The sequence below is a fragment of the Globicephala melas genome, chromosome 8, assembly GCF_963455315.2.
Source record: "Globicephala melas chromosome 8, mGloMel1.2, whole genome shotgun sequence".
Lineage (NCBI taxonomy): Eukaryota > Metazoa > Chordata > Mammalia > Artiodactyla > Delphinidae > Globicephala > Globicephala melas.
In genome coordinates this window covers 65,300,159-65,315,377 of record NC_083321.1, presented here as the reverse complement: position 1 = coordinate 65,315,377, position 15,219 = coordinate 65,300,159, and the positions used below count along the sequence as shown (strand labels likewise).

The window sequence follows — 15,219 nt, the reverse complement described above, 5'->3', positions numbered from 1 at the left end:
GACTTACCTTGAGAAATACTTCATAGATGGATTGTCTTTTCTTCCCATCTCTCACTTGGAAGGTGAAGCCAGAGAAAAGGAAAAGCTAGAGGATTTAAGGAGAAAGAGGAAATGCTTATGGCTGATGTGTCTCTCAGTCAAAGAGCAGGCTTCCAGTCAGGTTCTGAGTCTAATCTTTTTTTTTTTTTTTTTTACATCTTTATTGGAGTATAATTGCTTTACAATGGTGTGTTAGTTTCTGCTTTATAACAAAGTGAATCAGTTATACATATACATATGTTCCCATATCTCTTCCCTCTTTCGTCTCCCTCCCTCCCACCCTCCCTATCCCACCCCTCCAGGCGGTCACAAAACACCGAGCTGATCTCCCTGTGCTATGCGGCTGCTTCCCACTAGCTATCTACCTTATGTTTGGTACTGTATATATGTCCATGCAACTCTCTCGCTTTGTCACAGCTTACCCTTCCCCCTCCCCATATCCTCAAGTCCATTCTCTAGTAGGTCTGTGTCTCTATTCCTGTCTTACCCCTAGGTTCTTCATGACATTTTTTTTTCTTAAATTCCATATATATGTGTTAGCATACGGTATTTGTCTTTCTCTTTCTGACTTACTTCACTCTGTATGACAGACTCTAGGTCTATCCACCTCATTACAAATAGCTCAATGTCGTTTCTTTTTATGGCTGAGTAATATTCCATTGTATATATGTGCCACATCTTCTTTATCCATTCATCCGATGATGGACACTTAGGTTGCTTCCATGTCCTGGCTATTGTAAGTAGAGCTGCAATGAGCATTTTGGTACATGACTCTTTTTGAATTATGGTTTTCTCAGGGCATATGCCCAGTAGTGGGATTGCTGGGTCCTATGGTAGTTCTATTTGTAGTTTTTTAAGGAACCTCCATACTGTTCTCCACTGAGTCTAATCTTTAAGATCATGATGACTATTTCTCTTTAGCTGATAAGAGGACTGGGAAATGTACTTATGGTGGAGGTAGTTTGGGAAGAACCACCAAAGACAAAGGGAAACAATTTACTGAGAACATCTGGTTAGAGACAGCAGGTCAAGTTTTCACCTCCACTGCCCCATTCTCAGGGCTAACAGTGGAAAATTACTTGCTCCTAATTTCTGTTGCTTATGTGACAAATGTTATCAATATATCTTAGGTTTGCCTAGCAACCTGCAGGTCAAAATGGATCTTGACTTTGCAAGTTTTGGTTTTGTATTCACATTTATCCTTATTTTAAACATCCGTTTTTGTATGTTTTGATTATGCTATATTAAACCTCAAAGTGTTAATTGTTTTAGAAAGACTTATATCTCATAGATATTTTAAATTGCAACAATAGTTGGCTTCCAAAAGAAATTTTAAGACAAAGGAAGATTCTTCTCCCCAGACCATCTGTGTACCATGTACTTTGTGTAGGCTTAGGAAATGGTTTATAGCCCTCCCACATTTGGGGGGATTGCTAGCTGTCTCACTCATACCATGCCCCAAGGGAGTCCCTGTTTTTGTAAGAGGGAAAAGAGGTGAACTGTACTGCTGCCTGGAAATGAATTTGAGTAAAGCAAAAACATTTCTAAGCTAAATTTTACATTATGCTATTATGTTAATTTACTGTCTTTTCCTGCCATTTCCTTCTGTTTGGCACTTACATGTAAAATACATGCTTTTCAAGCATTTTCACTGGATAGTTTTAAGGGTTCCTTTGAAATAAAACAAAGGAAAACAAAGTGACTTAGGGCTTCCCTGGTGGCGCAGTGGTTGAGAGTCCACCTGCCAATGCAGGGGACACGGGTTTGTGCCCCGGTCTGGGAAGATCCCACATGCCACGGAGCGGCTGGGCCTGTGAGCCATGGCCGCTGAGCCTGCGCGTCTGGAGCCTGTGCTCCGCAACGGGAGAGGCCTGCATACCGCAAAAAAAAAAAACAAAAAACAAAACAAAACAAAACAAAGAGACTTCCAATATGCCAATTCCCACTAAAATTGTATACACATCCCATCTTTGTCAAGGATAATAGTACCTACTAATTAAATGCCTAAACAAACTTTGAAAATATTATATTATTTAGTTCTATATTTCTATGTGATGTGTACTGTTAACTCTCTATGATACAGAAAATAATGTGACTCAGAAATATTAGATAGCACACAACTAATTAGTGGCACAGGTGAGATAGAAACACAGACTGCCTGGCTGAAAGGTGTATTGTTAGCTATTCGGCCCTGTCTCTCTCATGCCTCACCACCTAGCCATGTTCAGGGCATTCATATTTCTAAAACTCCTATTGCTCTTAGACATACTTGTTGGAGTCAACAAAAAAGAATTACCATTTAAAAGAGAAATTTATGAAACTATAAAAATGTATTTTCAAGAGAAAAATGAAGTTGAAAGTTTTATATTGCCCACACTACTAAGCTCTTCAAATATTGTGGGGAGTTGAAAGTCAAATTCCCCTGTTAGAAAAGTCTAATATTTACTTTAATATATCGTGTCAGTATAAGGAAAAATCAGATCTATAACATATCCATTGATCCCAGATTCAGTAGCTTGAATTTCACCTCATTTTTTAAACAGAGGTGAAGCTTTTACAACTGAAAATAACAAAAAAAGTTGGTGCAAAGATAAGGTACAGAAGCACTATAATATTTTTCATAATTTCAGTCAAAGTAAGGCTAAGTTTTGACTACTGATTTAATTAGGAACTCAAAGGTTGGACTTTTCATTGCTTAAAGTGCTTCAACATTTCTTATACTTGACACTGACTTTGCTACACACGGAAGCCATGCTTATTTGGTGGGTGTTCCCAGAAAGTTGTGATTGTTTTCTGCAGTAACACTTGCATTCTCTCAGGGTGTAACCAGCAGGAACGTTTGCTGACAAAGGTTGTTGGAGATCAGAGGCTACTGTACAGTATTAGACCATAGATTTTGGAATCCTGAACAGCTGGGATTGGAGACCTGAATACCCCACTTATTAGTACTGTGACCTTGAACAAGATAATTAACACACTTACCTTTGGTTTACTTCTTTATAAAACATGGATAATAATAGTAACTTCTCTATGAAGCTTTGAATATGAATTAAAAAGATATAATCAAGCTAAGCAGGGTGCTTGGCACACAGGAGTTTCTCAGTTAGAAGTTGTTTCTGTTGTTGTTGTTGTTTTTCTCACTCCAATCCCACAATTAAAAAAAAATTTTTTTATTGGAGTATAGTTGATTTACAACGTTGTATTAGTCTCAGGTGTACAGCAAAGTGAATCAGTTATACATATATCTACGTTTTTTTAGTTTCTTTTCCCATATAGGCCATTACAGAGTACTGAGTAGAGTTCCCTGTGCTATACAGTAGGTCCCTATTAGTTATCTATTTTATATATAGTAGTGTGTATATGTCAATCCCAATCTCCCAATTTATCCCTCCCCCCGCTTCTCCCCTGGTAACCACGTTTGTTTTCTACATCTGTGACTATTTATGTTTTGTAACTAAGTTCATTTGTACCTTTTTCTCAGATTCCACATATAAGCATTGTCATATGATATTTTTATTTCCAATAATGTGTGGACAATCAAAACAGGATTAAACTGATTTTTTTTTTTTTTTTTTTTTGCTTCCTTCTCCAGCATGCAATAACTGACTAAGCTCTGGCCACAGACTGGTTTAGAAACAGTCATTTGGGGGACTGATGATTTGCCTCTTGTGGTTTACTAGCCCGTGGGATGAAGGATATTTCAGGTTGGGTTTCCAGGGAAACAGACTGGGAGTAGAGATTTGCGTGCCAGAGGTTTGTTGGTTAGTGTGCTCAGATCAACAGCTGGTAAGGAGTGAGGGACTAAGGAGGCAAGGCAGAAGTTGAACTGTGATATAGTCTCCACAGAGACCTCAGCAGTTCACACAGGAGATCTACAGGTAAAATGGTAGTTCAGAGTTGTCCTGTCTTGAAGTCAGGAGGACAAATCTGTGTACTCCCAAATTACAGTCATTGGGTTTGACGCTTAGACATGGGTGGGGAAGCGTTTGTCTGTGGATGGCAATTCCTGGGGAGGGTCTCAGAAGTAGCTCTCAGCAGGCAGCACTTTCAGCAACTGGGAGATTGGGGAAATGAGTGTTTTAATACTGAAAATTGGGAAAAGGGAGAAGGGACGAAGACCTGAACAGGGCACCACAGTTTCCACTACACACAACACTTAGATAGATGTATTTAAATTTATATATTTATATACATTTATATACCTATAAATATATAAAAGGTGTATTAAAATATAGCTTTTGTGAGATAATTCTATTTTTAAAACTTAAACTTGAGACACATATAAATTCTAATAGTTTATCTAAAGTTATTGAACTTTAAAAATTTGTAGTCCAAACAGCAGATTTACTTGTTTCTTTGCTGAGGGAAGGAGGTATCTAAAACATAAATTGTTTAAAGGATCAAAAAACCCAAAGTAACACAATTGATGACAAAGTTGGAACCAAAATTCAAGTTTTCTGATTCTTTTCCTTCTTTAAACCTTTATTGACTTAAAACCTGGGTAGATTTTTCTTTTCTTTTCTTTTTTTTTTTTTTGACTATGTAGTTGATCTCTTAAAGTGTTTTCTAGCTGTGCTCTGTAATTACCAAACTTTGGATTTTCTGCCAAAACAAATGTATTAAGGTATGCTCTCATCTAATTTGATATGTAAATCACAGATGATTTTAAAAAGCCAAACTTAAGAAAGCATGAAACCTACTGTTTACTACAGAATGTAACATCTCTTTATATTTAACTGAGGTAGATATTATTTATGTTTATTAATACTTTTCATGGATTCTCAAGTAAAGAATGCAGAATCTGCTCTTGTATAGCAGTAATTGATTGAAGTTTGCATAAATATCTCTGTATCCTTTCATTATTATTTTTATTCAGAAACACACGTGCTTTCCTGACATCTGTATTTTAAGTTGTATGATTCATTATTTTTAAACTTGGATAACCTGATTTCACATATTTTTCCATGAGTCACAGGAAAGTCTAGTTGTTAGTTTGTTATTGTCTGTACTTTTACATAGCATGCCTGCACTTGCCATCGTTTTTCTGATTTTTGTTTTTCATGTCTCAACCAGTCACTTTGGGAATAGTCCTTCCAGTTTTCAATGAAAACCAGACAAGAATGGCCATGGATTTCTCAAGACTGGCAAACTATTTTTGTTATTATTTGTTTAATTCCATGGGTTTAAATATAACCAGGAAGTCTGCATCAGTTGTTTTGATCTTGGGTCTTGATCTCATCTATTTAACTCTTAAAAATTACTTTTCTCTAGGGTTTCACAAATCTTTTGCTTGGACAATTTAGAAACTCAGCTGGGATGGATGATACATTAGCAAGGCAACAATGTGTCTTAACCATAGAGCAGGCACAGTGGTGGAAATTGCTCCAGAAGGTCACTAATGTTCAGGAAACTTAACAGGGCATCTGAATTCTCTGAAAATTAGACATTTTCTAACTGCTCTAGCTTGACTTTTTTCCAGGGGAAAAGAAAATATTCCTTCGGTGCCTAATGTGATCCTGCATGATAAATATGAACTTAAATAGGTCAATGTATTCAGAGAAAACCTGTTGTTTAATATTAAACTTGGTTTATTTAATTGGTATTTTTGGATGCCTCCTTTTACTTAGATACCAAAGAGAAGATGATCAATAAAAGCTCCTTTCTTGACTTAATATCTCCTTTCTGCTACTTCCCCATTTCTCAGTTCTTCCTTTCCTCTTATTCTCTGTTAAATCCACCAACTTTGCCCATACCACTCTACTTAAACATTTCCGAGGTCAACAGTGACCATGTTATTGCCGGGTCCAAGGGTCATTTCACAGTCCTCAGTTGGACTGACCTCTCATCTCCATTTGGCACAGCTGATCTCTTGCTTTATCGATACCCTGCTTTCATTGTGCTTCCAGGACATCTGCTCACCTGGTTTGTCTCCTAGGTTTCTGGGTACTTTTACTCGGTCTTTCTTTCTTCGCTATTCCTTGTCATCCCATGACCTCTAAATATCAGAACACTCCAGTGTCCATTCCTTGAACTAGTTTTCCGCCAGCTAAATTCATTTCTCTGGTGATCTTTCCTATTGATGTATCCGTATGCTATCATCTCCCAAATTTATAGTTCCGGCCCAGACCCCATCTCTGAAATTCAGGGCCCTGTGTCCAATCGTCTACCAGGAACTTCCACTTGGATGTCTAATAGACATCTTAAATTAACATGTCTAAAATTGAACTAACCTTTGGCCTTCCAACCTATTCCACTCACCATCTTCTCCCACTTCTGTTAATGCCAACTCAGTTGTCCATGTTGCTCAGGCTGAAAACTTGAACATCATTCTTGACTTTTACCAGTTTTTAAAAATATCGGCAAAAATCCATCCACAAATTTTCTTGGCTCTACCTTCAATATATGTCCACCATTTCCACCGTTGCCACACTGGTCCAATCTACTACCATTGGATAGCTTCCTGACTCCTCTGCATCTGTCTGCCCTTACTCAGCTACCATTTTTTTTTTTTTAATCTTTATTGGAGTATAATTGCTTTACAATGGTGTGTTAGTTTCTTCTTTATAACAAAATGAATCAGTTATACATATACATATGTTCCCATATCTCTTCTCTCTTGCGTCTCCCTCCTTCCCACCCTCCCTATCCCACCCCTCTAGGTGGTCCCAAAGCACCGAGCTGATCTCCCTGTTCAGCTACCATTTAATCTTAACAAGCTGCCAAGGTGATTATTTTGAAATGAAAACCAGATTATGTCATTTTTCTGTTAAAAAAAACAGGCAGTTTTCACCTTGAGCTATACTTGATATCTGTTGACTTGTATCTGCTTGAGTGTGTGTATGTGGGGAGGGGTGTGAGTGGAGAAGGGAGATCAGAGGTCAGAGTGTCTGGAATAGACTAAGGAAAAGGAAGGATGGTAGGAAATAATGTCAGAGAAGTCATGAGGAGTCAGATTATGTAGGGTTTATATGACACTGCAAGGGCTTTGGTTTTTACTTTGAGTGAGGAAGGAGCCATTGGGTGGCTCTGGGTAGAGGAAGGACATGACCTGGCTTAGTTTTTAACAGGAACACTCTGGATGCTATGTTAGGGTTAGATGAAGGGCAGAGCAGAGAGACCAGTTAGGAGGCCGTTGTGGTCATCCACCTGGGGTATGATGCTGCTTGGACCAGGATGGTGACAGTGGAGCTGGTGAGAGGTATCAGGTTCTTAATATATTTGAAAGAGTTAGCAGGATTTCTTGATAGACTGGGTATGGAATGGGAAGGAAATACAAGAGTTAGGGTTTTTATTTTTTTTTATTTTTTTATTTTTTTCTTTTGTTTTTTTGGTCTGAGCAACTGGAGCTGCATTATGTGAGATAGGGAGGGCCCTCCCTATCAAATTCTCATCTACAAAAGCTCTCATTCTGATGAGAATTTGTAGAGCCCAGTTTGGGATATGTAAATGTGATATGGCACTTAGTCTACTTTTATCAAATATTTCCTGAGCAAATGAATGACATCTCAGCCCTACTTTCCACTGTACAGACTATTCCTGTATCTTGAGCCCTTTTTGTCCCACCTCTACTTGTCCTGCTTGTGTTTGGATTTGTGGGAGCGTAGCTGCCTGGCTTGTGCTTGGGGTGAGGTAATTTGGGGGTCAAGTTATCCCATATACAGACATGAACACATTTCTTCTCTTTTTTAAAATGATAAGTCCAACCTCAGTTTTCTTCTGTTGTCTGTGAGGTCTCTGAGACCTAAGTTTTCCCAGTGAGGTGTGAGAAAGATGGGTTTGCTTCTCAAGGTGATCCCTTTTCTGAAGGTTGTGCAATTTCAGCTTTGGAATTTTTTCCAGTCAGTTCCCAAACCACCATGTCACCCACATTTCGTCTTTCAAAATGTGTTGACACCTCTCTATTGTTGTTATCATTCCCTGTGTTACCTTTGATATTGCCATGTGTATTTTTATATTCATAAATTGTTATCTCAGTGTTTTGGTTTTTTTCTTTTGAGGGAGCTGAGATAAATGCACATATTCCATTGCAGTTAGCAAAAATCTCACTTACATACTTTTCCAGGATCTTTCTGTTTAATATTTAGCATTTTTTTCATGAAACTATACAAGTAAACACTTTTTCCTTCAAGTAAACCAGTAAATATTGAAATGTTATATTTGTCAAAACGTTTAGAGTCACGATGTTGCACTAATTGTGATGGATTTTGCACTCCTGGCACATTATCTCCTCTCTTACTTTTAGAACAGTCCTCATTTGTGAAGTTACATGAGCTCCTAGTATAGTCTGTGAAACTTTTTAATACTCAATACATGTTTGTTGAATGTTTGAATAAATTGTAGAAGAATTGCCCATTGTTGAAGTCCTTATTCATTCTCAGGTTAATTCTCCAATATTTTATTAACTGATATTTGAATGCATACCCAATAAGGATAAGATGCTATGGAATATATGGTAATGATTTAGAAATAGTTCTTGATCTCAAGACATTTATAGTATATTAATACTGGAAAAATTACACAAAATTAAAGAGGTAAACTGTAATAAAGGGCATAAAAGTCAAGTAATTTGGAATTTCAGAGAAGAGAGGGATTTTTGTAGCATGGGAAATCAAGATTTCTTCACGAAAGTGGTAGCATTTGAGATGGGCCTTAAAGAATTACCGGTGTCCAGTATGAGAAATGGGAATGAAGTCATTCTAAATGAGTATACTAGTAAGTGAGAAAACGAAGAGACAAGAAAATATATTAGTTGATCCATGTTGGCTTAGCTGGATTAGAGTGAATCAAAGAGGAAAAATGGGATATAAAATTGGAAAGAATTTGGGACAAATGTGGTTGGTCAGAGACCGTAGGAAAGAAAGAACGTGCGTGTTTTCCCATAATAGGATACGAAAGGTTAATCAATAGGAGATGGCTGTGATCAGACATTTTCTTTGGTAATATTATTTGAAAGGACTTGAAAGTTGATTGAATGCTGGCAGGAAGAGAAATACCTGGTATTACTCTGAGATTTGAACGTCTGTTCTGGTGGGATGTAGGTTCCATGTCCAGACCTAGGGGAATTAGAAGGAGAAGATAACTTAGGAAAGAAGAGAACAGCAATTTTAGATATATTACCTTTAGAGCGAATTTCAAGTAGAAATTATCTAGCAGGCATAGAAAATGTGAAACTAGAGCTTTGGAAAAGAGGGTTAAAAATAAAGACCTGACAATAATGATTAAAGAACATCATATTCTGTGATCATTTTCTCTGGTTTAAGAAATTTGTTACATTGAAAATTTAATATTTACCATAGTAACATCCATTTTAGACTTATTTTTATTTATTGTTGCAAAGCTCTTGATTTAAAATAAACACATTGTGGCTTTTAAATTCATTTTCCGTGTTGAATAAATTCTTGTGCAGTGACATCATTTTTACATTTTGTTCTCAAATGTAAGATGATTATGTAATATCTGTTTATATTTTTGTGGGACTGTTATAAAATCATTAGTCATTTGAGCACATGAAAAACCCAATGCCATTTTGAACAAATAATTTGAAAGAAAAGGTTGTTTTTCTCCAGGATATCAAAGTACACATTCCTCCAGGTCTCTTGCAAATTCTGTCATTCTATTTTCTTCTCCTTAAACTAGGTGATGAGTATTCTGCTACTTATATTAAGGTCAATAACAGCCAAACTCCATTCTCTCCATCTAGGAAACTTAAGTGAGACTAAAGTAAGACTCAGGAATGTTTTAATGTTTATATTTTAAATTAAACTTTTAAAGTATGTAAATTTATAAACATTAAAAACCTTAATAATAAATTTTAAAAATAGATGTGTATGAAATGAGTTATTTTCTCTGTCTTCAACTTTACTTCCCAGAAATTAATATTCTTAACAATGTATCATATAGTCTCATCAATGTATTTGTGTATAGAGAAAAAACACTAATATCTGTTTTTTAAATTTTATTATTTATTTATTTAATTATGGCTGCATTGGGTCTTCATTGCTGCACGTGGGCTTTGTCTAGTTGCGGAGAGTGGAGGCTAGTCTTCATTGTGGTGTGTGGGCTTCTCGTTGCGGTGGCTTCTCTTGTTGCAGAGCACGAGCTCTAGGCGCATGGGCTTCAGTAGTTGTAGCACGTGGGCTCAGTAGTTGTGGCTCTCAGGTTCTAGAGCACAGGCTCAGTAGTTGTGGTGCACAGGCTTAGTTGCTCCGCGGCATGTGGGATCTTCCCGGACCAGGGCATGAACCCGTGTCCCCTGCATTTGCAGGTGGATTCTTAACCACTGTGCCACAAGTGAAGTCCCCTAATATCTGTTTTAATTTTAAGAGTGTGAACTTTACTACATGTCCTATAACATATTTTAACTGAAAATTTGTCATTAGCATATTTATTTTTAATGTTCTAAGAGAAACAATATAGCCAGAGATATGAATACTTTATTATTTCTTCCCTTTGAGAAGTTTTCTAAGCACTTTTAAAAAGATAGTGAAACAACATTAAGGAATCACTACACTGTGCTTTAGACAACATTAATGAATCTGAACATTATTTTTGCAAAGGTACTAAAATGTGATTCTAAGATTTTCAGTCATTGTTTCAAACCACACATGGTGAAGTCATTCTGTGTGCTATTCTATGCAAGCCTCCTTCAAATCTGGGGTGATATGACTGGGCAAAGACTCTGTTAAAATCTGTCTTCTTCATTCCTAGCTAGTTTGAGGAAGTATCAGTAATTTATAAAGGCATCATTCCCAAGAGTTTGAGAGGAACAATATTGTGTTCTACCTGTTCACAACCAGATCAACCTTAAAAGCTATCCTGATACATTTGGCCAACACTTAGAAGAAGGAGGTTTATAGGCTCCTACAAGGCCTGAGGGAATGTTAAACATCATATGTAATTATCTTTTACAATGTCTGCACTGAAAGAATAGAACAGAGATATGAATATTTGGCAAAATGTACATTTTCCTTTAGAATACATTATAAGATTAACTCAAGCCAGATGCGTACTCAGGCATACAAAGACTAACTTTGTTGCTCCCTATTCTATTTTCTTGGCTTAGATCTTCTTTTCATAACCTAAGATTTAGTTCACAATAAGGGAAACATCAAGAGACATGGGAACAATCAGATTGGTAGCTTGGAACTCTGTTGGGATTCTTGCTTTCTGGCAGCTACAACTTTTACAGCATAGAGGCTCTGGCCAGCGTTAAGTATTGATAGTACGAAGTAAAAGTGGTGGTGGGTTTTTACAGATCACATCATCTTATTTGGAGATTTACTAATGACAAAACATTGCTCTTGGAGTTATTAAAAACTAGAATGTAAATTAAATAATTAAATGTTAGATTGAGAATGATAAATGAAGCAATATTTTACTAGTATAAATAATATTTAAGTAATATGATTTTTATATTCTTTTCATTTATTTCAATATTTTAAACTACAGTTAGTAGTAATAATCCTATTAGAAACACTGATTGTGAAATAGTGGTTTGGAAATTCCATGTTACAGTAAATCTCAACCCTGAACATGTGCTTTTTAGTTTGTTTATGATCTGTCATGAAGAAATGATTAATACCTAACTTTTTATTTAGTGTTTTCACTGACCTCCAAGCTACTTATCTTCTTTGATGAGCTGTTTACATATCTCCATGGTGTCTTCACCTTCCTTTATTTCTTTTCCTTAGAGCATCCCTATGTGACCTACGTTAATTAGTCAACATAGTGAGCTCGAGGATCTTCAACTTACTTCATGTAACCTATTCTCTATCACAAGGCCCTCAGAGCCACTGGCATAGTCTTTCATCTGTGCTTTAACTTCAGCCCATATTTCCCATTAATTCATATCGTTGTACATTGATTCCACTAATTTTCAACAAATCCTTTTTTTCCCTCTACTCCATTTGACTTCTCATGCAATCCTTAGCCATTTTCCATATCTTTGCTTTAGTGGAGACAGTGGCCTGCCATAGTTACGAACTGTGTAGGCAGACAAACCCAGACCCAAATTCTGTCTTGGGCAAGTGATTTTTTTTTTTCCTTTTTTAAAATTTTTATTGGAGTATAGTTGATTTAAAATGTTATGTTAGTTTCTGCTGTATAGCAAAGTGAATCAGTTATATATATATCCACTCTTTTTAAAGACAAGTCACCAGGGTTATTGTGAGCTTTTAGAAATGAGGCACTTAGCCCTGCCCTTGGTACATGATATTCAATGAACACTGGCTAGTCACATGCAGATGATCCCTTACCCATAACCCTTATGCTAGATGTATTTTCAGAATTCAGAATTTTTGAGGTTGTAAAAGGTATGCATAATTAATATATTACCTAAGATGTCTAGTAGGATATGAGGCAGCATTCTTAAACAAATGGGTATTTCTGTAGGAAAATAGTTCTGTATGAACTTTTATACAGAAGTATTAACCTCCCATCATTACCTTCCCATCAATTCAGGTCTGATAGTGCCACCAAATGTGTTATGAAAAAACTCATTTTTGAAAATCTCTGAATTTTAGAATTGTGGAAAGGGCTTGGGATTCTGTAAAATAAAGGGAGATACTGCATTTTCTTATTGTGAACTAAAAATTATTCTCTCATTTTTACTGTGTGGCTGTTTCCTATATTTGCTAAACATGGGACCACAGGTACTTTTTCTTACCTCCAGTACTACAGCTTACTCCCCTCCTCAGGTACCCTTGCCACTTTACTCCAGATTTCTTCTGAGAATTATGGGAGGGAATGAAATAAAACTCTTTCAGTAGGAGTTTCTTCACTGGACACAGAAAATTCAGGTCACATTGATAATTATTTTTTTCATTTCCCCGGAATTTGTTAGGATGTGAATCGTATCAGAATATCTGCAGAGAAAAAGACACCAAAATCATTAGTCTCCATTTCTTCCTTCGTGGTTAAAAGCTGTGTCCTCTTAAATATTTTAACTCAAAATATATTTAAGTAAGATTTATGCTTAGATATAATATACTAGCCGTTTTAGACTATGTGTATTTTTTGTTTTATATAATAAATATGGGCTTTTCGAGAAACGTATAATGTCTTATTGACTGGTTGGCATTGCTTTTTTTCTCCCACTAATGAGGATCTCTATAGATTTTTTTTAGTCCATTCCTTTCCATTTCTTATTGATTTTGGAGATTTGCTCTGAGAATAAAAGTAGTAATTGAATCATATTCTGGTGCTACATAATTATTATTCAGAATTGACTCCAGTATTTATTTATTTTTTTAGTGTCCTACTGAAACCAAAGCAACATTTGGGGTCCACCTTAAAATAGTAGGAGACTGGACAGGTATGTAGAACATAAAGTTTTAAAATATATCCTTTGAAAATAATGGGTCATACAATAATGTTGATGTCTAAATAGTGGAATGACCAGCACATATAGAAATGTGTATGTGTTCTCAAGCTGTTGTTTTGTTTTCCTTCTTTGCTTGTACAGTTTTAACATTCATGTGTTTTTTTTTTTTCTTCTGTAAGATGCATTTTTGGAATTGGAATACCTTGGATATCAGTAATTGTTAACAGTGTGTTGTTCATGTGATTGTAAATCATAGATTTCTACCTGCTTGTCAGATGTACTGGAAGTAGTGGGAACACTGAAATGTCTTTTAGAAAATGTCATTTTAAAATTAGTGGTTGGTTTTACTTTCAAAATAATCAACACCTGGGATTGAGATCACACAAATCTTCTAGTTCTTACATGATTGTCTGCATGGTATTATCTATATATATAGCAACTCTACAACATCTTTTGAATAGTGGTCATTTATAATAGCAAAAGGTGCATTGTATTAAGAGTTCTGAGTAAATAAACATTATTCAATTCATTCTTATATTCCCTTTGCCCAATAGAGTGACTGAGAAGTGAGTGCTCAGCAAACGTTAGCTTGTTGGCTGGTTGTTTATTTTGGCTATTCAAAGGAAAGGATGCAAATGTAAATAAAAAATAATTTTGAATTGAACGCTAAACTAGGAGTTGGTTTGTGAAAACTATACAGAATCAGAAAAAGGCAGATTAGTGTAATCTCGGGCAATAAGAGAAGCTTCACAGAGAAGATAGAATTTGAGCTGAACATTGAAAATCAGACAAATGAAGAAAGAAGAAGTTCATTTAAGTGAAATCCACAGCACTGTCAAAAAGTAAGGAAGGTAATGATTAAACCTTATTTGAGAAGTGTGAGTCAGTCAGTCTAGCAGAAGCAAAGATATTGTTCTGGGGAGTAGTATGGAAAAACCATTTACGGTCAGCATGGTAAAGATCTTGAATGCCTTGACAAGGTGTCAGAACAACTTAGAGATGTTAGGGAATCTTTGAAGGATTTGGAATGTCGTAATGTAAATGGTATTGATAACTTGGTAGTTGATTAGATTAGGATCAAAGGAAGACTTATTGGTACTGGAAGGCAGAGGAGAAGGAGTCAATAAAGGAGTGAGGATGGAAACTGAGGACTAGAAGAAATGTATTTGCAAATGCAGCTTAAGAAGTTAGTATTGGAAAGGGGGGGACTAATTGTTGTAAAAATTAGGAAAGGACAAGATGTTATGTAACAGGGAAGAGATATTTTAGAAAGGACAGTGAAAGAGCTTATATTATACAGTTAAATAATAATAGTGTGTATAAAATCCTTTGTCTCTAAAAAGAGCAGTCAGCTTGGAAATGGAGATGAGAAGAAAATGGGGAAAATATGCAACATAGGATTTAATGGGCAAACAAAGAAACTAATCCAAAGATCTTTGAGCAGTGATGACCTATTTGGAATCATGAAAAATCAGGCTTAAATTCATATTATTCATTTGATAGCTTTCGAAAGAGATCATTGTAGTCCATTGTTAGAAGAATACTGGTGTAGTATAGAAGTAGTAATTCTCATAAGCCCAGAACTAGTTGATATAATAAAAATTGTTTTGCACTGTTTGGCAAATAAAGAATGAACTGAAATTCTTCTCTGGTAAGAATCCCAATATAGTAAGAATTAACTTCAATAATGAATGGTAATTGATAGAATTCTATATCTGAAGGATAACAAGCATAATGAAGTCATAATTTAATTCATCAGGTTAAGCAGAAAGTTCATCAGGGCTTTTTTTTATTTTTATTTTTTAAACATCTTTAACGGAGTATAATTGCTCTACAATGGTGTGTTAGTTTCTGCTTTA

At 35.8% G+C, this 15,219-nt stretch overlaps 1 protein-coding gene across 1 annotated transcript in view; it reads left to right on the top strand.

Moving 5' to 3' along the window:
• The window catches only part of NOX4 (NADPH oxidase 4), a 147,851-nt gene that overhangs the window by 65,774 nt on the left and 66,858 nt on the right, over positions 1–15,219 (top strand). The window contains exon 12 of the mRNA XM_060303886.1: positions 13,291–13,351. Within this exon, the coding sequence (XP_060159869.1) occupies positions 13,291–13,351 (61 nt within the window). The remainder of the gene's footprint in view (positions 1–13,290; positions 13,352–15,219) is intronic.